This window comes from Trachurus trachurus (genome assembly GCF_905171665.1).
Source record: "Trachurus trachurus genome assembly, chromosome: 22".
NCBI lineage: Eukaryota > Metazoa > Chordata > Actinopteri > Carangiformes > Carangidae > Trachurus > Trachurus trachurus.
In genome coordinates this window covers 991,363-1,017,763 of record NC_139907.1, presented here as the reverse complement: position 1 = coordinate 1,017,763, position 26,401 = coordinate 991,363, and the positions used below count along the sequence as shown (strand labels likewise).

The following is a 26,401-nucleotide window of genomic DNA, read 5'->3' as shown; positions in this document are numbered from 1 at the left end:
TTGTTTCTCACATGTAGATACGAATAGAAATACATGAAATGGAGTAAACAGTAGGAGTTTAAATAAATAGATAAATAGAGTGTGCAGTTTGCATTAAAAGATAGTGATGGTTGTGACACGTACAGCATCTGAACCTCTTTGATAGAGGGACAGCGAGATGATGCTTATGATATTTTCTGTCCTCACCGTCCTTTGTAGATCTTTCCAGTCTGCAGCCGTAAATTTAACAATAACATAAATCTGTGACGTTACAGTGGTAAACATAGTTTACAAACTTAAAAGCTCTAGTTTGGCAGTCCAAATCTAATGGCTCTGGGTTGGTTCCCTGGGATGGGTGGTGGTCCAGGTGATGGGCCATCAGTGGGTTTAATAGGAGACCGCTGTAATGTGTGATCGTTGTGGTCGTTCTTCTTTTCAGGGAGCTGGATGTAGTTTAACTCTTCCATCATCATCAGTATCTTATTGATTATATTGATATATTGTATTGTATAGAATTTTTCTGTGTAATTTATTAACCTTGTTTCACTTTTAGCACTCCCCTCCCCCTTCCCCCTCAGGCTGCACTTGAAAATAAGAATTTTGTTCTTAATTTGCTTGCCTGGTTAAATAAAGGTTAAATAAATAAATAAATAATCATCATCATTATTTTTTGCAAACAGTTATCTGCTATTTTACATGAGAAATGACCATAGCCTACTGTAATTGGTTTTTACATTAAACCGGTTTGATAATTCAAAATGTATTCACATTTATAAGCTCCTTGTAGAGTAAAAGAGGAAAGTGCAGTGTTAGATAAAGAGCTAAAATACAGACATACAAATAGGTATTCTATGGTGATTCTCCAGGATAAACCAACTTCACCCAAAACTTTGATTTCTGTCTCATTTAATCTAAATTCACTGGTTTGTGTGTGTTGGACATTTTTCATAGGTCGAACCTGAACAACACAAATATAGAAATTAAACGTTTAAAGCTATCAGTAACCGATCCGGTGGTTTTGTCTAACTTCCTGTCAGCAGATGGAGTTAGCAGCCCCCGCCCTCGTCCCTACGTCACCACATTCACGCGCATCCCTTGGCTGCACACACAGAGAGGACTGCCCCTTTATGCCGTTCTCTCTCCTCATTGGATAAAGGTTGTAGGATACGATAAATGTTTTCTCCTGGGCTCAGAGCAGAGCAGAGTGACTGACAGACCCGTGTTTCAGACCAAACACTCTATAGAAGTGATTGCTGTCGGAAGATACAACTATTTAAGACTTAGATTAACACAAACATTCAGCTTACTTCTGCTTTAATGTCTTTATAATAGTTTATAAACTGAAACAAACGTCTGTTGTTATTGTTGTTGTTGTTAATAAAGTTTTGTATGAAAAAACTCCGTCTCTTAAGGTCGTCCGGAGAGTTGAAGGAGAGAACACAGTCTGTCTTCCTGTCAGTCAATCCCGGTCCACCTTAACCCTCAGACAGAGCCGCGCTGCTGCTGCTGCTGCTCCCCGGACTCGGAGCCTCTCGGCCGGACTGAGTCCTGACGGAGAGCCGCTGCTGCCTCGGAGCCTCGGAGAGGAAGCATGGAGCTGAGCGAGGCCCAGACGGAGCTGAAGCTGCTGCTCAGCAGAGTGAGACCAGACCAGCTGCCCCGGGTCCTGGACTGGGTCCGGAACTCAGGTAAACAGGAGTAGTAGTAGTAGTAGTAGTAGTAGTAGTAGTAGTAGTAGGTACACCACCTGTCCTGCTGCTGCTGCTGCTGCTGCTGCACCACATGGTCTGAACCAGGAAGAGTCTCCTCACCACGCCATCATCATGAAGTTATGACATGTGGTGTATTAAATATCTCTAATGCATTGACACCATGTTAACATTTCCATGCTAACCACATTCTCTGTTATAAACTGTTGTCTTGTGTGTAACAACATCTCTGTCCTGGGTGATGATCCCTCCTCTGTTGCTCACCCTGAGCTTTCTCCTGGTTTTCCCTGTTTAAAGGGTTTTCCATGGAGTTTTTCCTCAGTGGATGTGAGGGTCTAAGGACAGAGGATGTTGTTATGATGGGATGTGAAGCCCTTTGAGACAGACTGGTGGTAAAAACGGGCTATACAGATAAAACTGCGTTCTGAACTGAGTTCAACATGTGTAGTCAGATCAACACAGAGGAGACCGAGAGGTTCAACACTTCTCCTCTCAGCTCCTGTAACTTGCAGACTGTTCATGTTGGACACCGTCACATTGGTCCTCTACGCTGGATTAAACTTCTCAAACTACATCACAGAATTCATTATTTGATGTCAAATAGAAGAAATGCCTCTGTTCCAACCTGTTGTAACCTGGACTCAACTGTTACAGACTGAGACCACAACACAAAACATGCATCTATGTGAGTTAACTGTGCATGTTCCAACACTAAAGCATCTAGCTGAGGTAGATTTAAGTGTGATCTAATTTCTAATGTAAAATGAGGTGACATGTCAATTGTCAAGACCGAAATAAACTAAACATCTTCCTGTGGTTCAGTATGAACAAGAAGAACTTATCACTGATGGATAAATGAAGAACAGTGACAGCGGTGTGGGTCCTCACATTAGAAAGCTTCTTAACCCTTTAATGAACATATTCTGATACCAGTGAAAGTTGTACATGTACTAATGGAAACCTTCAGCTCATAGTCCAGCTTAAATTCCAGCAACAGTGTTTGAGACTTCATAAAACAACAAAGATAAAAGGTGTAACAACCCCCCCCCCATCCCAGTCAGCCAGTGTTTGACCAGCTGGACCAGCACGGTTTTGAAATGAACATTGATGAAATGACTCATATTTAACTTGAGAACCTGCTGGTTGACCTGGTATTATTGATCACATGACTCTCCGTCCTCTCCTATTGGTCAAAGAGCTGCATGGTATTATTGATCACATGACTCTACGTCCTCTCCTATTGGTCAAAGAGCTGCATGGTTTTATTGATCACATGACTCTCCGTCCTCTCCTATTGGTCAAAGAGCTGCATGGTATTATTGATCACATGACTCTACGTCCTCTCCTATTGGTTAAAGCAATACTTACCGATCTGGCATTTCACTCAGCACAGCACAAACATTTGAAAATCAACAGCTCCACCTCCCTCACAAGTCCCACCCACCTCTCACTCCTGCCGCATCTCCACGAGCCCCCTCCCTCCCTGCTGCATGCGTTGGCATGGCAACGGTAAACAGAACAGGAACGCGAGTGAAACGGGAACAACACAAACAAACACAACACCGGAGTTTTAAACCGTATAAACGGACTCAGTGATGATGACTGATGAGTTTTATAATAAACTGTTGTTAGCCTACTGCTACTGGAGACGCAGGGGAAGTGATTGTTACAGATTACAGTTCTCAACGAGCCGGGCTGGCGGCCGGACCAGCGCCACCTGATGCGCTGGTTCAGGGCCAAAATAAATCCAGACCGAGCCGAGTGGAACCGCGCCGGTCCGGAGTTCAACCGGGTCCGGACCGCTGAGAACTCCCAGAGCTAAGGGAGCTAACAGTAGCCTAGCCGTTAGCACTGGATGCTTTGACTTCCTGTGTTTACGTATCACTCGGGGCTGATCACTATCAACGTTACAATATCAGACATGAAACTCCACGACCAGCTGCGGCTGCAGTTATTGGTCTTTTAAAAAACTATTTATTTCCAAAAACCTTCTTTCTAGTGTGTGTTGTGACTCTAGTCTCCTCTGCTCTCTGTGTCCTGCTACTGCTCTGTCAATAAGCGTTCTTCCTGGTCGGGAGGGGGGAGAGGAGGAGAGGGGTGCACAAAGTGATTACATATTAAGTAGGTTCGGTCGCTCGTCAAATCTTATTAATCGGACCGAATAATATTATTGGTCAGACTTTTCTCAGAATTATATGAGAATGAAAAAATGATGAGTTTTTAACCCTGTTGGGTTTCTCTTACATTTTAATGTATCATCAGATTATTAATAGCATTTTAACTTAGACAAAGAAATGTGCAAAAGTTCCAGAAAGGTAAGTATTGCTTTAACGAGCTGCATGGTATTATTGATCACATGACTCTACGTCCTCTCCTATTGGTTAAAGAGCTGCATGGTATTATTGATCACATGACTCTACGTCCTCTCCTATTGGCTTAAGAGCTGCATGGTTTTATTGATCACGTGACTCTACGTCCTCTCCTATTGGTTAAAGAGCTGCATGGTATTATTGATCACATGACTCTACGTCCTCTCCTATTGGTTAAAGAGCTGCATGGTATTATTGATCACATGACTCTACATGACTCGTCCTCAGAGGAGCTGGACGAGCTGCTGGTGGACAACAGGAGAGTGATGCTGCAGAGCATCGCTGACGAGCTGAGGGCCAGTCTGCCGCTGGACGCCATGTTGCCGTCAGAGACCTCGGCCCACGCCAAGGTACCGCACTCATCACCCATCACTGGTTATTGATTATTGATCAACTAATACTCTAGAGCAGCGATGTCCAAACTGTTTTACATCAAGGACCCTAAATTGACACATATTAGACCGCGGACCCCCACTGGACAACATGTTGAAGCAAACACCAGAAATACACAAATATTTGTTCTGAGACTGAAGAACGTTACTTTTTTAGTCCATGTATATGTACAAATTAGAGCCAATGGTGTGAATATGTGGAAATATTGTAGAGAAATGTATGGAAAAAGTGTACAATTTCTCCAAAAACGTTTAAACATTTCTAGAAAAAAGTGGTAAAAATTCTCCAAAGAAAAAACGTTTTTTTTTTTTTTTAAATTCTAGAAAAAAGTGGTATGATTTCTAAAAAGGATTTAAAAAAAAAGGTAGAGCAGCGATGTCCAAACTCGTCCTCAAAGCTGGTTTTTGTTGTTTTTGTGACCAATCAGCTGTGTGAAGACTGAGACCAGTGGTTAGTCTGGGGCCGTTGACTCACTGGGCCAGAGAGAGACAGACCTTTCCTTCAAAATAAAAGCACCAAGCTGATAAAATGCAGTGAAACTCTTTAACTCTTTCGCGACCACACTAATTCTTCAGCACATCCGCTCAGGACCACATGTTTTTGGCTATTTGTTTACCTTTTATCTCACGTCGAACCGAACTCTGTACATCACCTAGAAACAAACGGTCTTCACATGGTTGAAGAGTGACTTTACAACGTGCTTCTCGAAAAAACGGCGAGTTTTTCCGCCGTTTCGTTCGTGAGTACGAAGGAGGAGAAGAGAGCTGGGTTTCTCCAAAAACGGAGCTCCCGCTCTAGTTTCAGAGAAAAACGCACTTTTGTGTCAAGTGGCAATCTGCTCATTTTACCGGTACTCTGCAGTGTGGCGTCTCCCAAATCATTTCTACAGCTAAATAAATATATTTGTAGGCAAATCTGGGGGGTGTGGCAGCGGTGCAGCGGTGTGGGTCTCTGGCCGCAGCGCAGCAGCTCCGTGACACTGCTGTGTGACTGGCCGGTGGTGGGTGCTTCGGGGCGGGGGCGGCCGGTCGCAGCCCCCGCTGCTCAGCGCCCGCTCCGCTGCACCGTGAAAACTGCCGTGATAACGGGCTTTCAGATCCGAGTCTTCAAACCAGAAACGTTTGTAAACAACACCGGAAAAAGTCGCCAGATTTGTCGTCGGTCGCTTTTGTCAAAAGAGGGTTTGGAAAGCCGCCAGATTCAGCGAGAAAGTGGCAACACTGTAGCCGACAGCCGCACAGCGCTGCACGCTGTCCCCACAGCAGCATTCAAGGAGAACGATTACTCAAATAAAACCAAGATCACACAGTTTATAAAAAACATTATGTTTTGATTTTAGTTTAAAACAGTTTTACATATCAGAGGAACCATATTCACACACAGGGTACCTCAGAGTGTCTATTATCCTAATCTGTAAAAAAACGGTTTTGACGAGTCTCGTCAATGGTCGCGAAAGAGTTAATTTAAGGAATATAATTTACAAGAAAGTCCCCGAGCCGTTAAGTTAACATTTAGCTTTTATTGTATTACAAGTTAATGTGTGTGACTGTGTGTGTGTGTGTGTGTGTGTGTGTGTGTGTGTGTGTGTGTGTGTGTGTGTGTGTGTGTGTGTGTTTGACTGTGTGTGTGTGTGTGTTTGACTGTGTGTGTGTGTGTGTGTGACTCTGTGTGTGTGTGTGTGTGTGTGTGTGTGACTCTGTGTGTGTGTGTGTGTGTGTGTTTGACTGTGTGTGTGTGTGTGTGACTCTGTGTGTGTGTGTGTGTGTGTGTGTGTGTGTGTGTGTGTGTGTGTGACTCTGTGTGTGTGTGTGTGTGTGTGTGTGTGTGTGTGTGTAGATGCAGCAGCGGCCCCGTCCCACCGTCCATGTGGACAGTTTCCTGTACGACGAGGACACGGTGGACGCTCTGTGTGAGGACGGAGACATGAGCCGGAACTACTGTCTCAGCTGTGGCTCCATCAGGACGGCACCGCTGGGTGGGACACACACACACACAGACACACACACACACACACACACACACACACACACACACACACACACACACACACACACACACACACACACACACACACACACACACTGACTCCTCTCTCTCTCCTCCAGACTTCCTGTCTCACTCCTTCTCGGTGCTGGAGCTCCAGTTCTTGTTCCAGAACGTCCTCCCAGACCTGAGTGGACGGACGCTGGTGGACGTGGGGTCCAGACTGGGAGCTGTTCTCTACGGGGTCGGTTCACTTCTCTATTTACATCAGTTACTAACACAAACAAACATGAGATATCAAATCCATCACGCAGAGGGACAGAAAGAACTAACGGGATATTCAACATTTAGTCAAATTGTCCCATTGCCATAATCCCTATAGTCATAGCAGTAGGTTCGTTACCTTTAATTGTCGGTGCAAGCTGTTTTTAGAACGGTGGAGCAGAGCCGTGAGCTGCTCAGAGCTACGCTACGAGATAATAACACAACGTTACCACACAGAGTTGTTTTAGAGGGAAATTCATGCAAAACCACTGATGCACGTTGCCTTCAGGGACAGTTTTTCATCAACAGTCTCTGTATTTCCCTCTAAAACAACTCTGTGTGGTAACGTTGTGTTATTATCTCATAGCGTGGTGAATGTGCAGCTCACAACTTGTCCACCAGAGCGTTGTGGAGTTGTTGGATTGTGTATATGATGAGTTTGATGAGGTGAAACCAAGAAATCCCATAATGAGCCTCCGTAGCGTAGCTCTGAGCAGCTCACGGCTCTGCTCCACCGTTCTAAAAACAGCTTGCACCGACAATTAAAGGTAACGAACCTACTGCTATGACTATAGGGATTATGGCAATGGGCCAATTTGACTAAATGTTGAACTATCCCTTTAACGTGTATCTGTGTGTGTGTGTGTGTGTGTGTGTGTGTGTGTGTGTGTGTGTGTGTGTGGTGCGTTCAGGGCTGCGTGTACAGCTCAGCGTCCCGTCTGATCGGTCTGGAGCTCAGTGAGGAGTTCGTCCAGCTGCAGAACAACATGATGCTCAAGTACAAGCTGAACGACAGGGCTCAGGTCTGTGTGTGTCTGTGTGTGTGTGAGTGTGACGCTGACGGCTGTGTGTGTGTGTGTGTGTCTGTCTGTGTGTGTGTGTGTGTTACCCTGACGACTGTGTGTGTGTAGGTTGTCCACGCTGACGTCCTCACCCAGGACGTCCTGCTGCAGAGCGCCGACGTCCTGGTGATGAACAACGTGTTTGAGTTCTTCATGGAGCCCAGCGAGCAGATCAGGTGACTAACATTAATTACAATAATGATCATTATTCACAGTCAGTATCCTACAGCTCTTTCTAATCAGATTGGTTATAATGCTGATGTTCTAATTCAGTGAAAAGCACTGTTGTATATAGAGGCATTTCGTTATTCCTTTAAATATTAGGACTATTCCAAGTAAAAAAGCATTTAAGAAACATGTAAAGTCACTTTTTAGACTTAAAGGGATAGTAGCATTTTTTTTTAAAGTGTGGTTGTATGATCTCCAAATAGCCCCTAAGTACTTTAATTGCAGTAGAAGACTCTCTGCACTCCTCCCGTTAGCAACGCCAGCCCATAATAGCCCTGCCCAGAGATTTACAACATACATTGTTGTGAACAGACCCAAAGAAACGGCCTATTTTCACGGCCTAAAAGAGGTTTTACCTGAAAAAAAATACACAGTTCCATTGTTCACTATAATATAATTTTTTGCAGGAAAAACACAGTTTTTATTTGGACCTAACCAACTGCTGATCGGCGGCGCTAACCCTGGGCGGAGGGATACGTGAGTTGGTTAGGGCCAAATAAAAACTGTGTTTTTCCTGCACTTTGAAGGGCTGGAAAAAATTATATTATAATGAACAATGGAACTGTGTATTTTTTTTTTAGGTAAAACCTCTTTTAGGCCGTGAAAATAGGCCGTTTCTTTGGGTCTGTTCACAACACTATATGTTGTAAATCTCTGGGCAGGGCTATTATGGGCTGGCGTTGCTAACGGGAGGAGTGCAGAGAGTCTTCTACTGCAATTAAAGTACTTAGGGGCTATTTGGAGGTCATACAACCACACTTTAAAAAAATGATACTATTCCTTTAAGAGTTAATCTTTCATGTTATTATTTTGAGAACTTTCTCTTTCTTTCCCTTTTTTCTTTCTTTTTATTGTAACTGGACCTGTGTATTATTGTTTTATTTTGAATGCCTTGCACCTCGGCTGCTGTGATTGGCCAGTAACGTGTGTGTGTGTGTGTGTGTGTGTGTGTGTGTGTGTGTGTGTGTGTGTGTGTGTGTGTGTGTGTGTGTGTGTGTGTGTGTGTGTGTGTGTGTGTGTGTGTGTGTGTAGAGCGTGGAGGTTCATCATGCAGAACTTCCGGAGGTCTGGGTCTCTGCTGGTGACGGTTCCAAGTCTGAAGGAGAGTCTGGACGCTCTGCAGGTAACACCACTACTTAGTTATAGTTACTAGTTACTTTCCCCAAAAAGTAACTGAGTTAGTAACTGAATTACTAATTAACTATTGTGTTACTTTTTTATAAAATGCTCAGATACGTCAGATGACTGGGACTTCCCTCTCTAACCTCCGTTTATCTGGAACTAACCAACTCTCTCAGTATCCCTCCACACAGACACACAACGCTCTGTATCCCTCCGCCTCTTCCACACTTAAGGCCTTTCCTCACTGAGTCCGTTTTTTTCGTCCTAAATTGCCGCACGTCAAAAAATAAATTCAACCTCATGTTGTGTCGATCATGTTTACACACCGAGTCCCAAACTTTCATCCGTCATTAAAGTTTTCGGAACAGGTTCGATTTAAAGCGTTTTTCACATCAGTGAAAAGTCTTTTGACCAATCACATCAGAGTTTAGAGGCTGGAGAGAGGGGGGGGGGTCACCGCTGAGTGTGTGTGTGTGTCTGTGTGTGTGTGTGCCAGCCGCTGTTCAGGATCATGGAAATTGTCCGTCTTCTGTTTAATGTGTGAGCTAATAATCAATATCTATCCAACTGGACCTCTGACATCCCAAAATGAACAGTTGAAGTGATGATGATAGATCTGCTGCTCATTAACAAGCAGCAGATCCCCTCTACTGGCTCCTCTCAGGATGGACACAATATTTTGATTTTTCTCTTTCATTTCTTTGAGAGAACCACAAAGTGCATCATCACTGTGTGACGATTTTTGTCTCCCTCTCTGAAATGTGGAACACAAAATAAAAAACGCATGCGAATAAAACACAACGGACTCGGTGTGCAAGGAGCCTGCGCGTAACGTTTTTGTTGGATGACGGATACAAAAAACACATGCAGAAAAAAACGATTCAGTGTGCAAAGACCTTTACACCGCGTCACATGTTCCTGTCTGTGTGGAGGGATACTGAGTGAGTTGGTTAGTTCCAGATATACACCTTTCACCGACCAGCTGATGAACTGAAAAATAAAAAAATGTGTATAATGTATAACTCCACTTCAACAGGTGTGTTATTTAGTGATGGGACCTGTTGAGTCAAGTAACAGAACATCTTATTGTCAGTAACAGGAACTTTTTTGATTTCTCTTTACTGAGAAAAGTAGCGCTGTTATATTCTATGATGATGTCCCTGTGTCCACCAGGAGGCGCTGCAGCCCGGCTGGGTGGAGGAACTTCCTGTGGACTACGACGTCTACCTGGGCAAAGACACAGACCAGGACGCCCTGAGACAGATACACCTGTACCGGGTCGTCTGAACCGGTCTGAACCGGTCTGAACCGGACTGAACTGGACTGAACCAGACTGAACCGGTCTGAACTGGTCTGAACCGGACTAAACCGGACTGGACTGGACTGGATTCTTCTGGACTGAACTGGTCTGAAACAGTTTGACTCCTGGTCCTGTCTGAACTCATCCAGACCGCTTTCAACTGGTCTGATCTGGATTTGGATGTCTGAAGTGGTCTAGACCAGTTATGATGCCTGATCTGGTCTGGACCGTTCTGGTCTGGACCGTTCTGGTCTGGACTGATCTGGTCTGTGGACGATGACAGACGGTGAAATAAAACACAGCTGGAATCACTTCATCAATATTTGTTTTATATTTTTTACTAAAAATCTCATTAAACTGGTTCAATCTTTACCTACTGGTCCTCAGAAACCTGGTCCAACCAAGACCTGGTCCAACAAAGACCTGGTCCAACAAAGACCTGGTCCAACCAAGACCTGGTCCTGACCCGAGGAGCCAGATCACTGACGTTAACATTTGTCATTGTGGTAAAAGTTGTATTGAAAATGTTCCACTGAAAAATAAAACACAGACATAAAAAATAGAAAGTGAAAACCAGTGAGACTGAAAATAAAACCAAAACAAACACGGAACAAAGACGGACATGAAAAAGAAATCTGAAGACTGAAACTGAAAAACACATGATAATATATTTAATAAAAAATAAAAATGATGTATATATTTTTCTTTTCAGTGGAACATTTTCCACTGCCAATGTTGTTGTTACAACTTTTACTACAATGTCTAATTCTGTTTTCAATGCCAATTTCTACGACCCAGTATTAGCACCACATTGAGAAAACATTTTTCACCAAGTTTGAGAATAAATTCATAATTTTAGGAGAATAAAGTCATAAATAATATTTTGACCTGTTGTTTATAGAGGAGGGAGGTTGTTAACATGAGGCCGTGGAGCGTTTGGAGCGTTTGGTGAATGTTCTTCAAACAAGGAGATACTGAATCTTTTGGCTCATCAGCATCATATTGTCGTCAGTATCTGTACTGTAAAAAGAAAATGCCTCTATTCCACAAAACAGAACCAGGACATCCTATTCCCACCGTAGCCACTTACCGGTACAACTACCACTTTTTTCCTGTAAATTTCCAATTTTATTCTCATGAAATTGCCACTTTTTTCAATTAATTATATAACTTTTTTCTTATAAAACTTTATTCTTGAGGTCTGTGAATATGTTTTTCTAAATGTGGCCCTGATCCTCCGTCGTACCACCAGTGGTGGACAGTAACGGAGTAAATTTACTCCAGAGGATTTGTACTTTACTTGAGTATTAGATTACTTTGGTACTTATTACTCTACTTGAATACATTTCCAAGACAAATATTAGTACTTTTACTGGAGTTAATTAGTAGTACGGCTGAAAAGTACTGGTTACTTTCAGGTCTTTTTCTAAACTCCTATTGGACACAAGCTGTGTTTGTCAGAGAAGGAAACCCTAACCCCTAAAAGCAGCACATCAGTGCAGCTGCTTTCGAAGAGTTCATTCTCACTAACAAGAGTTAAAAGCTCCTTAAAGGGACAACCAGGAGTTTCTATTTGGTTATAAAAAGTCTGATATTAATGTGGATGAATCTCCGTTACCACTTGTTAATGGTCCATTTTAGATAAATCTATGGTTTTGTCTCTATGGTTATTTTGTTATTATTAGTGGTGGTGGAAATGCTGGGCGAGCCGACCAGCGTTTCTTTACTTTCGGTTTCGTGGCGAGTCATGAGAATAACGCCGCCGAATCTCCGTTTATGGTGGGAACTACGACGGTATGTGATCGTCTTCCAACCTCTGACTTTAATTCTTGATGAATGAAAACATGAGTCTGTCTTGCACCGGTCAAAGAATTTCACGGTGCGGAGGCTCATAAATGTAGTGTGGAAACACTTCACTTTAACAAAACTCCTGGTTGTCCCTTTAAATTCATTTAGAAAAAATATAGTAGGCTAATTCATTGATGTGAAAAATAAGAAATGTACTCTTTACTCTTAGGCTACTTAGTAAATGTAAAAGCATGTACTTTTGGATACTTAAGTACCTTTAAAAGCAAGTACTTTTTTACTCTTACTGGAGTAATATGTCGACTGAGCTACTTTTACTTTACTCTCTGCAGACCATAATAACAAACCTTTCACATGGACCCAGAAACCAGTTCACAATGAATGAGTTCACTGCAAAAAACTAGTCAAAACAGAACCGTGTTCCTATAAAAACCGTTTAATTTATTTATTTATTTTGTTTTTCACTTGAATCTTTATTGAGATTCATCATCAGTGACAAACATCTTCCCCCTGATGATGCGTCACCGCTTCCTGCCGCTCGCTCCTCTGACGTCACCCGCTCTATGGTTTCATCACCGCGGTCGCTTCTCTCGCAACAGCCGCCGCGGCCGTTTCCAGGGCAACCATTGGCCCAGCGCGGGAGAACGGACGGCGCCGCGGACCAATCAGAGGCCGAGGAGGAGAGCGACTTCCCGCCCCGGCTCAGACAGTGTGCTGCGTTCAGGGGCCGCGGGGAAAACCGAGCGGCGGGGATTAGACAAGACAACTCAGCTAGTTTAGGTCAAATATAAAGAATAATAATAAAAAAATTAAATTAAAAAATGGCGCTTAAATGTTTGTGGATGTTCTTGTTTACTTGTTGAATTTATTTAAGTTATTTACAGAACTAAATCCAACCTGTAGTTTGACTCAACGCTCATTTTCACTTTTTTTTTTAATTTAACAATTTCTTGTTGATAATTTTCTGAAAGAAAAAAAAATCTGGGAAATATTACACAAATAAGATATTTTTGTTGCAGAATTAAACCATAAACAATTAAAACTGTCCACTAATTAACAATCTGTTTTCCATTTGAACTTGTTAATTAATTATACAGTTTTTAAAGCTATAATGTCAGACATTATCAAGCTTCATCAGCTTTTTCTGTGTTTTTCCGTCTGTGTTGTTGAAGGGAGACAAAAAAAAAGTTGTCAAACTCTCTAAACATTATTTTCACTTCTGTATCATCTTTACATTAGTCTCTGGTTTCTTGTTTGCCCTTTAAAAAACATTTAAATAATCAGATCATAGTAGCCTGGCCCGGTGTTCAAGAACTGAAAAACATTTGATTTAAGCAGAGAGCATTCAGTCAGTTATAATAAATATTTATTAACCTTCTTCTTCTTCTTCAGCAAATATACAAAATATTTGCTTCTTACAAGTTTGTTTTCATTCAAAGAAACAAACTAGTCTGACATTATTGTCATTAATCATGGTCTCTTAATCGGTAAGTAGCCTAGAGATTGATTCAAACCTTTAGTAGCCTACTTATTCAGGCAGAAGATTAAAAAAAGAAGAAGGAAATTAGTTAATAAAGTTAATAAACAATAAAAAAGACAGCACGAGTTTAATCCATGTGAACAACTCAAAACTCCAACAGGACGAAGACGCGTTACTGTTTGACAAAGCGGAGTTGTATTTTACTAAATATTTGCTTCTTACAAGTTTGTTTTCATTAAAAGAAACAAACTAGTTGAAAAATGTGATCTGACATTATTCAATACTTAGTCTCTTAATCGGTAGGTAGAGATTGATTGAAACCTTTACTAATCCCCGTAGGGAGATTCAGGCAGAAGACAGTCATTAAAAAAAGAAGAAAATTAGTTAATAAACAATAAAAAAAAAACCAAGCACGAGTTTAATCCATGTGAACTTTTTGTGAATTATCCAGTTTAAAAGAATACATTTCCTAGCACAAAAAGCAAGTGTCTGATAAAGTTTTCTTTTAAATTTGTCAGCGATGGACAGGTCAGATATACCAAGTAGTAGATGTAAGGGGTTGATATTTCTGTTAATGACTAAAATCTTATTCATTTCCTGCCCAAGAATGACCCACCAAAACTGCTGTAGCCTACTTTTCTACAACTACAACTACCAATGACTCGTTACTGTTTGACAAAGCAGTGGAGAGTTGTAAGATTTCCCAGCCTGAGCGCGGTCCGTGAAGGGGATAAAAACTTGGTCAACAAGCCGCCAGTGGAGCTCTGAGCCCGGGGACTTCTGCTCAGTTTGAGCCGCGGATTATCGCTTCATCGTTACACAACTCGGTGTAGTTTGGCCGTTTAGAAGCCGTCGCTGCCGGTTTAACTTAACTAGTAGTGAGTGTCCTCGGTACCGGGCTCGGTGTGAAGTCTCCTCGGACGGTTCCGTTCCCGTTTACCGGGCTGAGACGGAGCTCTTCTCCCCGAGAGGAGCACGTTTCCATGTGGGCTCGTTATCAGCGCGTTAACAAAAGACCCGCGCTGCTGCTGCTGCTGCTGCTCCGTTTCCCTCCTCCTCCTCCTCCTCCTCCTCCTCCTCTGGACCTGGTGCCCGGTCCCAGTTCGGTTGGTTTCCCCGGAGTTCGAGTCCCGTGTTCGGTGGTTTCATTGTGATCGAGCCGGTTCGGGCGGTTCGGGAGGGAGATGCCGCTGCTCCACAGGAAAGCCTTCGTCCGGCAGCGAGCCCCGGCGGACCTGCGGCCGGACGAGGAGGTCTTCCTCTGTAAGATCACACACGAGATCTTCAGGACCTACGAGTAAGTAACTAAAGTAACGTAACGTAACTTATTACTTATTATTATTATCCGGTTCCACCGTCCTGGGCAGGTGTTTGTCCGTCCGTCCGCCGTTGGAGAAGCCGTTAACGTTGAGTTAAGTTAGACTGACGTAAGTTACGTTACCGACGGACTGACAGTTGGTCGGTCGGTCGGTGGGAAAACTTCCAGAGCAACAACAAACAAAAGACCAAAACTAAAACTAAGTTCTGGAGTAAAAGTGAAACTTCCGCCGGTCCGTGAACACATCCCGGTGTCCCGGTCCAGAGAGACCGGGATGAGCCGGTACCGGCACCGGGCGGAGCTGCGAGCCGAGGCCGGGGCAGGTGACCGTTAACTCGGCTTCTTAATGAGCAACTAGCCGCTGAGCTAACGAGGATTAGCGGTTAGCTCTGGTTAGCTCTGAGGCTGTTAGCCGTTAGCTGTTAGCCGTTAGCTCAGCAGCAACAGGCCCAAAACGCTCACTGCACTACACCTGCCCAGGTGAGTTAAAGGGCCAGTACACCTATTAACTACGGTCCGGTCACTACACCTGCTCAGGTGAGTTAAAGGGCCAGTACACCCGTTAACCACGGTCCGGTCACTACACCTGCTCAGGTGAGTTAAAGGGCCAGTACACCCGTTAACCACGGTCCGGTCACTACACCTGCCCAGGTGAGTTGAAGGGCCAGTACACCTATTAACCACGGTCACCATACCTGTTCAGGTGAGTTAAAGGGCCAGTACACCTATTAACTACGGTCCTAGTGACAAGGGCCAGTACGCCCGTTAACCACGGACCGGTCACTACACCTGCTCAGGTCAGTTAAAGGGCCAGTATGCCCGTTAAAGGGATAACGAGGAGTTTCTCCATCGGCAGAATGAAAAATTCCGCGACAATAAAAAAGTCTGATATTAATGTGGATGAATCTCCGTTACCACTTGTTAATGGTCCATTTTAGATAAATCTATGGTTTTGTCTCTATGGTTATTTTGTTATTATTAGTGGTGGTGGAAATGCTGGGCGAGCCGACCAGCGTTTCTTTACTTTCGGTTTCGTGGCGAGTCATGAGAATAACGCCGCCGAATCTCCGTTTATGGTGGGAACTACGACGGTATGTGATCGTCTTCCAACCTCTGACTTTAATTCTTGATGAATGAAAACATGAGTCTGTCTTGCGCCGGTCAAAGAATTTCATGGTGCGGAGGCTCATAAATGTAGTGTGGAAACACTTCACTTTCCGAAACTCCTCGTTGTCCCTTTAACCACGGTCCAGTCACTACACCTGCTCAGGTGAGTTAAAGGGCCAGTACACCTATTAACCACGGTCCAGTCACTACACCTGCTCAGGTGAGTTTAAAGAGGAAGTGATGAAGTTTGTTATGTGAATGAAACTCCAGAGGTCAGAGGTCAGCTGACTGAAAGTGAACTCACCTGAGACTTTGAACCTGTAAGTCACGACTTCAAGTCACGACTTTGTAGCGTTCCAGGTGTTTCTCTGACCTGTTACCGTGGAAACGCACCAGAACGGAGTCAAACCCGTAACTTCTGGTCGGAAAAACACCAGTTACGGGTTGGAACGCACCATAAGACCAAGACCAAGACCAGACAAAACCAGACCAGACCAGAATATTTCTGGTTTCTTTGTTCCTTTATGACAATAAACTGAGTCTCTCTTTGGTTTGTGGACAAAACAAGACCAAGACCAGATGGTGGTTTGAGAAACACTGGTTGATGTTTTTAAACATTTTATAACATTTTATTGACCAAACGACTAATGGATGAATGGTTCTCCTCCTCCTCCTGTCTCCTCCTCCTCCTCCTCCTCCTCCTCCTCCTCCTCCTCCTCCTCCTCCTCCTGTCTCCTCCTCCTCCTCCTCCTCCTCCTCCTCCTCCTCCTCCTCCTCCTGTCTCCTCCTCCTCCTCCTCCTGTCTCCTCCTCCTCCTCCTCCTCCTCCTCCTCCTGTCTCCTCCTCCTCCTCCTGTCTCCTCCTCCTCCTCCTCCTCCTCCTCCTCCTCCTCCTCCTCCTCCTCCTCCTCCTCCTCCTGTCTCCTCCTCCTCCTCCTGTCTCCTCCTCCTCCTCCTCCTCCTCCTCCTCCTCCTCCTCCTCCTCCTCCTCCTCCTCCTCCTGTCGTCTCCTCCTCCTCCTCCTCCTCCTCCTCCTGTCTCCTCCTCCTCCTCCTCCTCCTGTCTCCTCCTCCTCCCTCCTCCTCTTCTTCCTCCTCCTCCTCCTCCTCCTCCTCCTCCTCCTCCTCCTCCTCCTCCTCCTCCTCCTCCTCCTGTCGTCTCCTCCTCCTCCTCCCTCCTCCTCTTCTTCCTCCTCCTCCTCCTCCTCCTCCTCCTCCTCCTCCTCCTCCTCCTCCTCCTGTCGTCTCCTCCTCCTCCTCCTCCTCCTCCTCCTGTCTCCTCCTCCTCCTCCTCCTCCTGTCTCCTCCTCCTCCCTCCTCCTCTTCTTCCTCCTCCTCCTCCTCCTCCTCCTCCTGTCTCTTCCTCCTCCTCCTCCTCCTCCTCCTCCTCCTCCTCCTGTCTCCCCCTCCTCCTCCTCCTCCTCCTCCTCCTGTAGTGAGTTCTTTGAGCGGACCATCCTGTGCAACAGCCTGGTGTGGAGCTGTGCCCTGACGGGCCGAGCGGGCCTCACCTACCTGGAGGCGGTGGAGAGCGAGCGGCGAGCCAAGCAGAGCCTCCAGAACTTCCCTCAGACGCTGGTGGTTCCTCTGCTGCACCTGGCCGCGCTCAGCCGCCGCGCCCGCCTCACCGAGCTCTGTGAGGACGTCTACGCCTTCGTCAAGGACCGCTTCTTCCCCGGGGAGACGGTGGACGTCGCCGGGCGCAACGGGGCCAGGTACCGGACGACTGTTCACTGTGCTGCCTCAGCTCTTCTTCAGTTTGTTTAGTGTCTTAAAGGAGAATTAGCATTTTTTTTACAATCTGGACCTTATTTCTAGCATAAAATCCGATCATTTCCTCCCCAGATAACTTGTCATTACAAGTGGTTGTGATGAAATGAGCTCCAGCCGAGAGCCGCGTATATCCGTATAACATAGAAGCGTTAGAAATTAAAATCTGATTTGGGGGGAAGATTGACATCACTACTAAGACTAAATAAAAACTACAACTAAGACTAAAACTAAATAAAAACTACAACTAAGACTCAATAAAAACTACAACTAAGACTAAAGCCAGGGACACACCTCGTCGGACGGCGTCGGCAGCTCGTCTGTTTGGTGTGTTCCTCTCCGTCGGGGAGCCTCGGGTCTTGTCGGATCTCGTCGGGTCTTGTCGGTTGAACATGCTCAGTCGGGACTCGTCGGCCGTTGGGAGAGTAGACTCGTCGGGTACTCTGATTGGCTGTGTGCTAGCTACGGCGATTCTGATTGGCAGTGCCCTAAGCGAATCAGCGCGGTGTGTGGGAGGGACGGAAGTGACCACAGTAAACAAACGGCGTCCTAGCCTGTCCTACAGTGAAAATGGTTTACAAAATAAAAAGAGGAGTAAAGCAATATATATTTATTTAAACATCAAAGATGTTCAATCAAACCCACATAGTTTGAAACAACGTTCAAAACACACACAGCTCACAACTAAGCATATAAAGCCCGCTAGCTTAATGCTAACGTGTAATGTAAAACACCATAGACGGGCTAACAGAAATTAGCATCTGCTATCGCCAATTCGCGGCAACGGAGCCACAGCAGTAAGCTGCTAAAAACTCTTTTAATTTCGGCTTTAGCGCCGTTAACACGTGGCTGGTTAAACTGTTTTTGGGGGATTAATGTCGGTCTCATTGATGAAATGAACTGTGGCATTAGTTTGTTTGAATGAAAAGTGAGCAGAGCTGCCTCTGGGCTACGGACTGAAATCACCACATTAACGTAAATAAATAAATGTTTTACAATGAACCGATCGGTCTAATACATTTTATTTTGTTAAATCAACATGGTTGTACATGGCAAAGATTATTACTACCACTTTATGACTTAGAATTGGTCTGTATTTCTATGGGGGAGTCCTCGCCACTCAATCTAATCACTAACTGTCTGTGTGTGTGTGTGTCTCTCTGTGTGTGTGTGTGTGTGTGTGTGTGTGTGTGTGTGTGTGTCTCTGTGTGTGTGTCAGACATGTGTGTGAGATCCTGCAGGTCCAGTCCCCTCACGCCAGCGCTACCGGCGCTCCGGCCGCCGCCAACGGCCACGGCGACGGAGACGCCATCGTCATCACCGACAGCGACGAGGAGGGAGGAGCCTTCCAGAGCCCCAAGGCCCAGCTCAACGGGTCAGTGGGTCAAAGGTCAAAGGTCAAAGGTCAAAGGTCAGGACGGGCTGAGGAAGGGGGAGGAGTCTAACCTGTGTGTGTGTGTGTGTGTGTGTGTGTGTGTGTGTGTGTGTGTGTGTGTGTGTGTGTGTGTGTGTGTGTGTGTGTGTGTGTGTGTGTGTGCAGGAAGAAGAAGAAGTCTCTGAGTCCGTCGGTGTTTAAATACACGGTGAGGATGGTGAAGGACGAGCACAGCGAGGCGTTCACCGTCAAAGCCAATCAGATCAGGTGTGTATGATGATGTCACTGGAGACGCTGTGACCTCGTCCCGGCGCTACTTTTACAGTTACAGTTACAGTACAACTGTCCCTGAAGGCAACGCGCATCAGAGGTTTTGCATGAATTTCCCTCTAAAACAACTCTGTGTGGTAACGTTGTGTTATTATCTCATAGCGTGGTGAATGTGCAGCTCACAACTTGTCCACCAGAGCGTTGTGGAGTTGTTGGATTGTGTATTTGATGAGTTTGTGATGAGGGAAACCAAGAAATCCCATAATGAGCCTCCGTAGCGTAGCTCTGAGCAGCTCACGGCTCTGCTCCGCCGTTCCAAAAACAGCTTGCACCCACAATTAAAGGTAACAAACCTACTGCTATGACTATAGGGATTATGGCAATGGGCCAATTTGACTAAATGTTGAACTATCCCTTTATTAAGTCTCGGTTTCATTCATTGGAGTTTTATTACATACAGTTGAATTTAGGAGGGCTAGTGCAAGTAATTTGACATATTTGAGCATTTCATAGTTACTTTTCCTAGTAATTAGTTACTTTTATAATGAAGTATTCAGTTACTAACTCGGTTCCTTTTTTATTTTTTAATTTATTTAATTTACTTTTGATCCGTTTTCTTAATGTAACATACACATACAGTATGTAGCAGCTGGACGGGGTCAACACACACAGACATAAAGATGCTGCTTGGAAATAAGGAAAACAACTCGGTTACTTTTTTAGCGAAGTAAAAGGGACTGTAGTAGTAGTAACTGTAACTAATTACTTTTCTTTGTCTATCTGTTTGTTTGTGTGTCCAGTCGCAGGAAGACGAGTCTGTCCAAAGAGAGACTGAAGCTGCTCTTCAAACAGCACTGTGAACCTGTGAATGGGACCATCGCACTGAAGGTAGAGCAGCCGTCACATTACCCACAATGCACCTGTCACATTACCCACAATGCACCTGTCTCTCTGGTTGTGTCCTAAACCCCTCCCTCCTCCCTCCTCCCTCCTCACTATATAGTGAATTCAATATAGTGACTCACTGGTCAAATAAAAAAACACTTTCAGACACTACTCCGCCGCACAGTTAATGACGTATTACGTTGCGTAATTAAAACATTCAGACCGCGATCGTAACGGCCGGTGTAGTTACCATGGATACAACCATGGTAACGGCCGGTGTAGCAACATAAAAAGAGGAGTGAAGCAATATATTAAGCGGTAATTTATATATATATTTAAGCATGTTCATTCAAACCCACATAGTTTGAAACAACGTTCACAACACACACAGCCAGTGTCACAACTAAGCATAAAGTCCACTAGCTTAATGCTAACGTATAATGTAAAACCTCATAGACGGGCTAACAGAAATTAGCCTCGCTATCCAGAGTCTGTGGTCAGATTATAACGCTTGTTGGGAAATTTGCTCCGATGTTTGTTGTGGGAGTCTGTGGAAGCCTAGACACATTTATTTGGTAGCTACACCGGTCGCTCCATGACCGCAATGCATGATGGGATATCTTGCTCCGGTTAGTGACCATCGGATGCTCACTACATTTGGCGGTGAATTGTGGGATAGATTCAGTCACTAGATAGTGAACATTAATAATCACTAAACATTCAGACACCACTACAACAACTGGTCACTAGATAGTGAGTGAGTAGGGGGGATTTCGGACACAGCCTGAGTGTGTGTTACTGTCACATTACCCAGAATGCACTCTGTGTGTGTGTTAACGTCTCTCTCTCTGTCAGCCGTCCACCGTGGTGAAGTACCGTCTGTCTGAACTGAAGTTCTCCCAGTTCTTCCCTGATGAGCCGCCGCTGTTCCCCTTCAGCCCCCCCTCTAAGGCCGGGGGGCGGGGCTCACCTGGACAGGTGAGTGTGATGATGTCATTAGATAACAGGAAGTGACACGTCTAGGTAACAGGAAGCTCCAGCTGGCTTTTATTTTGAAAGGTTGTTCCATGAGTATTCACAAGTTCCCAAACGTCATCTCTGGTCAAAACCAGAAGCTGGTTTTACACTTCCGGTGGAATTGTACGTTTCCGTTTCCATGGTTTCAGTCGTTGTCATAGTTGCGGTATCCATGAGTTTTACAGATTTTCATTGAAAAAAAAACACACAAAAAAACATGCATTTACCGTGACTACTGAAACCATGGAAACGTAAACATAAAATTCCACCGAAGAGCAAAACAGGCTACGTTGTTGATGTTCGGAAAAAGGTGGAATGATCATAGTTATAATAGGTAAGTGTCAGCCAATCAGGAGAGAGAGGAGGCTCTGAGCCAATCAGGAGAGAGAGAGAGGAGGCTCTGAGCCAATCAGGATAGAGAGAGGAGGCTCTGAGCCAATCAGGAGAGAGAGAGAGGAGGCTCTGAGCCAATCAGGATAGAGAGAGGAGGCTCTGAGCCAATCAGGAGAGAGAGGAGGCTCTGAGCCAATCAGGAGAGAGAGAGAGGAGGCTCTGAGCCAATCAGGATAGAGAGAGGAGGCTCTGAGCCAATCAGGAGAGAGAGGAGGCTCTGAGCCAATCAGGAGAGAGAGAGAGGAGGCTCTGAGCCAATCAGGATAGAGAGAGGAGGCTCTGAGCCAATCAGGAGAGAGAGGAGGCTCTGAGCCAATCAGGAGAGAGAGGAGGCTCTGAGCCAATCAGGAGAGAGAGAGAGAGGAGGCTCTGAGCCAATCAGGAGAGAGAGAGAGGAGGCTCTGAGCCAATCAGAGGAGAGAGAGGGGGCTCTGAGCCAATCAGGAGAGAGGAGGCTCTGAGCCAATCAGGAGAGTGAGGAGGCTCTGAGCCAATCAAAGGAGAGAGAGAGAGAGAGAGGAGGCTCTGAGCCAATCAGAGGAGAGAGAGGAGGCTCTGAGCCAATCAGAGGAGAGAGAGGAGGCTCTGAGCCAATCAGAGGAGAGAGAGGGAGCTCTGAGCCAATCAGGAGGTGTAGAAGCCGTAGCGAGGTGATGAGCGGTGAAATGTCCTTTGCACTCTAACGTGTCGTGGTGCGTTCAGGGCTCGGCGCTGCTGAAGGCGGCGGCGGCCGAGGAGAAGATGAAGCTGCTACAGCAGAAGGAGGAGATGACGGCGGCGGCTCAGGACCGCGCGCGGCTGAAGAAGGAGAAGGAGGAGGCGCAGGAGGCCCGGAGGAGGGAGAGGGAGGACAAGGAGAAGATGAAGGAGGAGCAGAGGAGGAGGTTCGAGGAGGAGAAGCAGAGGAGGAGGGAGGAGAAGGAGCAGAGGAAGCTGGAGAGGGACAGGGTGAGTTCTCCTCCGTGTTCTTCTGTTCTCTGTTCTGATTGGTCGCTCGCTGCTCGTGCTTTACTCTGATTGGTCGCTGCTCGGTGCCGTTGACAGGAGCGAGAGAAGCTGAAGGAGGAGAAGAAGAAGTACGCGGAGCGGCTGAAGCTGTGGAACAAACCCAGAGAGGACATGGAGTGTGAGGACCTGAAGGTCAGTGAACGCACCACGCTGTTGATTTTCATCCTAACACTAATTAGACCACGGACCCCCACAGGACTAAGATATGAAGCAAACACCAGAAATACACAAATATTTGTTCTGAGACTGAAGAACGTCACTTTTTTAAGTCAATGTACGTTCAGATTAGGGCCAACGGCGTGAAGTTTAGGAAATATTGTAGAGAAATTTCTGGAAAAACAGTGGTACAATTTCTCCAAAAATGTTTCAACATTTCTAGAAAAAAGTGGTAAAAATTCTGACCAAAAAAAAATCTAGAAAAAAAGTAAGATGCTGACCCCCCCCCCCCTCCACACCCCAAAACCCCCCCAAAAAGTCAATTTATTTTCTAGATTAACTGGTAAAATTTCTCCAGAAAAAAGTTTAAAAATTCTAGAAAATTCTCAGAAAATCCTCAAAAAAATTAATTTTTTTTTCCTGAAAATAAAAAAGTTTAAAAAAAATTCTAGAAAAGAAAAAAGTTTAAAATTCTAGAAAAAAGTGGTAAAATTTCAAAGTTGGGCCCCCCCCCATTGAACCCTCTCTAGGACCCCTGGAAAAGTAGGGAACTACATTTTATACATTTCCAGGTCTGGAAAAGTATGGAAAATGGAAAATTGTATAGAAATATATCTCAGTGTTTCCTCTAGGATTTTTTTAAGGAGTGGCGCTCAGACCCCCCCCCCCCCGTGATTGCCCCCCGCATACCGTAGCCCCCCCCCCCCCCCCCCCCGCGCACCTGTAAAGCCGGGTTTCCACCGAATCAACATCTCTTTTTTTTTTTCATGACAACTTCATGTCATGATGTATTTTTGCTATTCAAACAAACTACCACAGGTCATATTTCTCTTAGTTTGATAACCTGGGCCTTCTTCAGGAGACTTTTGGTTAAGTAACCGCACGGACAGCTCCTACACAGGATCGTTCTGCCGTCTCGTCGTTGTCGGTGTCGCTGCCGTCATCGCCGTTACCCCTCCTCCCACTCGCACCAGCGGACGGCCGCGGAGAGGAGGGGGAGTTTATGCACGTTTATGTTACAGCGCAGTAGAGGATATGTCCTGTTAAACTTACTGTATGCGCTACAATAACATCATCATAAGCCCGACGGACTGACACACACTTTTTAGTTTTTTTTTCTTTTCCACCAGCACTGAGCGCGACGTCCGACACGAGAATCAAACCCGCTAATTAAAAAAAAAAAAAAAACACCGGCAACAGCGACCACTGATCTGTCCTGAGTCTGTTGTCATTCTGTCACCTGAGTTCAATGATTCTGCGGAAAAACAGGCTGTGGTCTGTCATCGAGGTGCAGAGGGGGTGCAAAGAGTAGATACTGAGCAAGGTAGTTATCTGTAGTTTACCTTAGTAGCTACTCGCGAGGTGCAGTGCAGGACTCTGCTGTGAAGGTGGAGGCATGTGGCGGTGGTGGATTAGCGACAATTTAAAAAAAAAAAAAAAGAAAGAAATTTGAAGCAGCGGCGGCTAGGATTTAGCTGTGGCGGTGCGCCACTGCTAAATGAATGTAGAGGAAACACTGTATCTTAACATTTATCTGAAGTTGTTTGGGTTGATATTATTTTATATGCACTATTGTTCCTCGCTACAATCTCCTGGTTATTGATCGATCGTGTGTGTGTCTCTGTGTGTGTGTGTCTGTGTGTGTGTGTTCCTCCAGGAGCTGCCCAGTCCCGTTCCAGTCAGAACTCGTCTTCCTCCAGAACTCTTCGGTGACGCTCTGATGGTTCTGGAGTTCCTTCGAGCCTTCGGAGACGTGTTCGACCTCAACGACGAGTTCCCCGACGGGATTTCCCTGGGTGAGGACCCGGGTCTGGTTCTGGTTCTGGTTCTGGTTCTGGTTCTGTCCACAGAGGTTCTGTAGGTTCTGACGGAGCGTGTGTGTGTGTGTCCACAGAGGTTCTGGAGGAGGCTCTGGTGGGCTCGGACCCAGATGGTCCTCTGTGTGAGCTGCTCTTCTTCTTCCTGTCGGCCATTTTCCAAACTCTGGATGAAGAACAAGAGGAGGTGGAGCAAACCGAAGGTCAGACACACGTTTATATACCGTGTATAAATACAGTTTTAGGCGTCACTATCGACAATAAACTGAACTGGAAACATCAAATGATCAATGTAAAGTCAAAAATATCCAAAATAAATGTAATAATAATGTGTTAAATGAAACTTTGTGAGATCATAAATCACTCTCCAGACTGTTTTACTCCCTCACACCAGTTACTGTCCTGAAGTTTGGGGGAACTCCTATAAAACAAATATACATCCAATATTTCTACTCCAGAAGAAAGTCATAGGAATTCTAACTAAAGTCGATACCTCGACCCAACAAACCTACTTTTTATATAAAGGAACAGTTCAACATTTATTCAGATCCTCCTCTCACCATAATCTCTATAGTCACAGCAGTAGGTTCATCACCTTTAATCATCGGTGCATGTTGTTTTGAGATCGGTGGGGCAGAGACGTGAGCTGCTCAGTGAACGGTACAGGTCCCCTGTCCCTCATCAAACTCATCAAATACACAATCCAACAACTCCACAACGCTCTGGTGGACAAGTTGTGAGCTGCACATTCACCACGCTATGAGATGATAATAATGTAACACAGAGTTTCTCAAACTGTTTTACATCAAGGACCCTAAACGAACACAATATTTAGACCACTGACCCCCGTTGGACCCCCAGGAATACACAAATATTTGTTCTGAGACTGAAGAGCGTTACTTTTTTAATCAATATACGTTCAAATTGGGGCCAATGGTGTGGATTTGTGGAAATATTGGAGAGAAATTTCTGGAAAAAGTGAAAAAAAGTTACGAGTTGGGAAAAAAGTGGGAAAATGTTTTAATATTTTTAAATTATAGAAAAAAAGTGGTACAATTTCAAGAAAAGGTTGAGGACCCCACTTTTGATGTACATTGTAACATTAGAGACAGAGTTGTTTTAGAGGGAAATGCAGCCGGAACTACATTCCAGACATGGCTGCTGGGCGGAGTGATTTCAGAAGAGAAAGTAGTTCAGAGTATTTGCTTCATGTGTCTTAATGTAATGCAGCAGCTCAGGATCAATAACTCTTCTTCTCTCTCTCCGTCCCTGTCTCAGATCTGAGCGAGGCTCTGGACGACGACTCTGACGCGACGCGCTCGGCGCTGAGCGCGGTGGCGGCGCTGTCGGGGGCGTGGCCTCAGCTGCACCAGGGCTGCAGCCTGAAGCAGCTGGACCTGGACAGCTGCACGCTCTCCGAGATCCTCCGGCTGCACATCATGGCGTCCGGCGCCGACTGTAACCTCGGCAACGCCAAGCTGCGCTACCAGAAGCAGGGCGGCTTCACCCTGATGGACGACCCCTGCGTCGAGCTGCGATTGGCCGAGCCGGCGCTGCTGAAGAAGCTGTCGTGTACGTCGGTGTACGACCTGACGCCAGGTGAGACGTCGACCAATCACTGATCAATACTCGGTACTGATGTCATCATTATAGGTTTTCTTCTTATTGTCAGAGAAATAATCCTGATTATTAGATTAAATCATATTAAAGTATCATCACTCAACTTGTTCACATGGTCTGGTGTCAAAAAAGCAAACTAAACATCGCAAAAAGAAAATTGAGAATCGTTTTGAATCGAAAATCGATTTTGAA

The 26,401-nt window shown here is 45.2% G+C and overlaps 2 protein-coding genes across 2 annotated transcripts in view; both read left to right on the top strand.

Moving 5' to 3' along the window:
• The first annotated feature begins 1,516 nt into the window (after positions 1-1,516).
• Positions 1,517-10,584, top strand: LOC311006132 (uncharacterized protein). The gene is made up of 8 exons (XM_083998834.1): positions 1,517-1,667; positions 4,286-4,407; positions 6,287-6,425; positions 6,556-6,677; positions 7,390-7,500; positions 7,609-7,715; positions 8,800-8,890; positions 10,063-10,584. The coding sequence occupies exons 1-8, from the start codon at positions 1,571-1,573 to the stop codon at positions 10,174-10,176; spliced, it is 903 nt and encodes a 300-aa protein (XP_083854960.1). The 5' UTR covers positions 1,517-1,570; the 3' UTR covers positions 10,177-10,584.
• A 3,599-nt stretch (positions 10,585-14,183) lies between these two features.
• baz1a (bromodomain adjacent to zinc finger domain, 1A) overlaps positions 14,184-26,401 on the top strand; it is a 24,808-nt gene continuing 12,590 nt past the window's right edge. Inside the window, exons 1-11 of the mRNA XM_083998493.1 lie at positions 14,184-14,772; positions 17,335-17,613; positions 18,888-19,043; positions 19,209-19,310; positions 20,114-20,201; positions 21,054-21,176; positions 22,311-22,556; positions 22,653-22,748; positions 24,430-24,568; positions 24,667-24,792; positions 25,868-26,188. Of these exons, the coding sequence (XP_083854619.1) occupies positions 14,660-14,772; positions 17,335-17,613; positions 18,888-19,043; positions 19,209-19,310; positions 20,114-20,201; positions 21,054-21,176; positions 22,311-22,556; positions 22,653-22,748; positions 24,430-24,568; positions 24,667-24,792; positions 25,868-26,188 (1,789 nt within the window). The 5' untranslated portion in view covers positions 14,184-14,659. The remainder of the gene's footprint in view (positions 14,773-17,334; positions 17,614-18,887; positions 19,044-19,208; positions 19,311-20,113; positions 20,202-21,053; positions 21,177-22,310; positions 22,557-22,652; positions 22,749-24,429; positions 24,569-24,666; positions 24,793-25,867; positions 26,189-26,401) is intronic.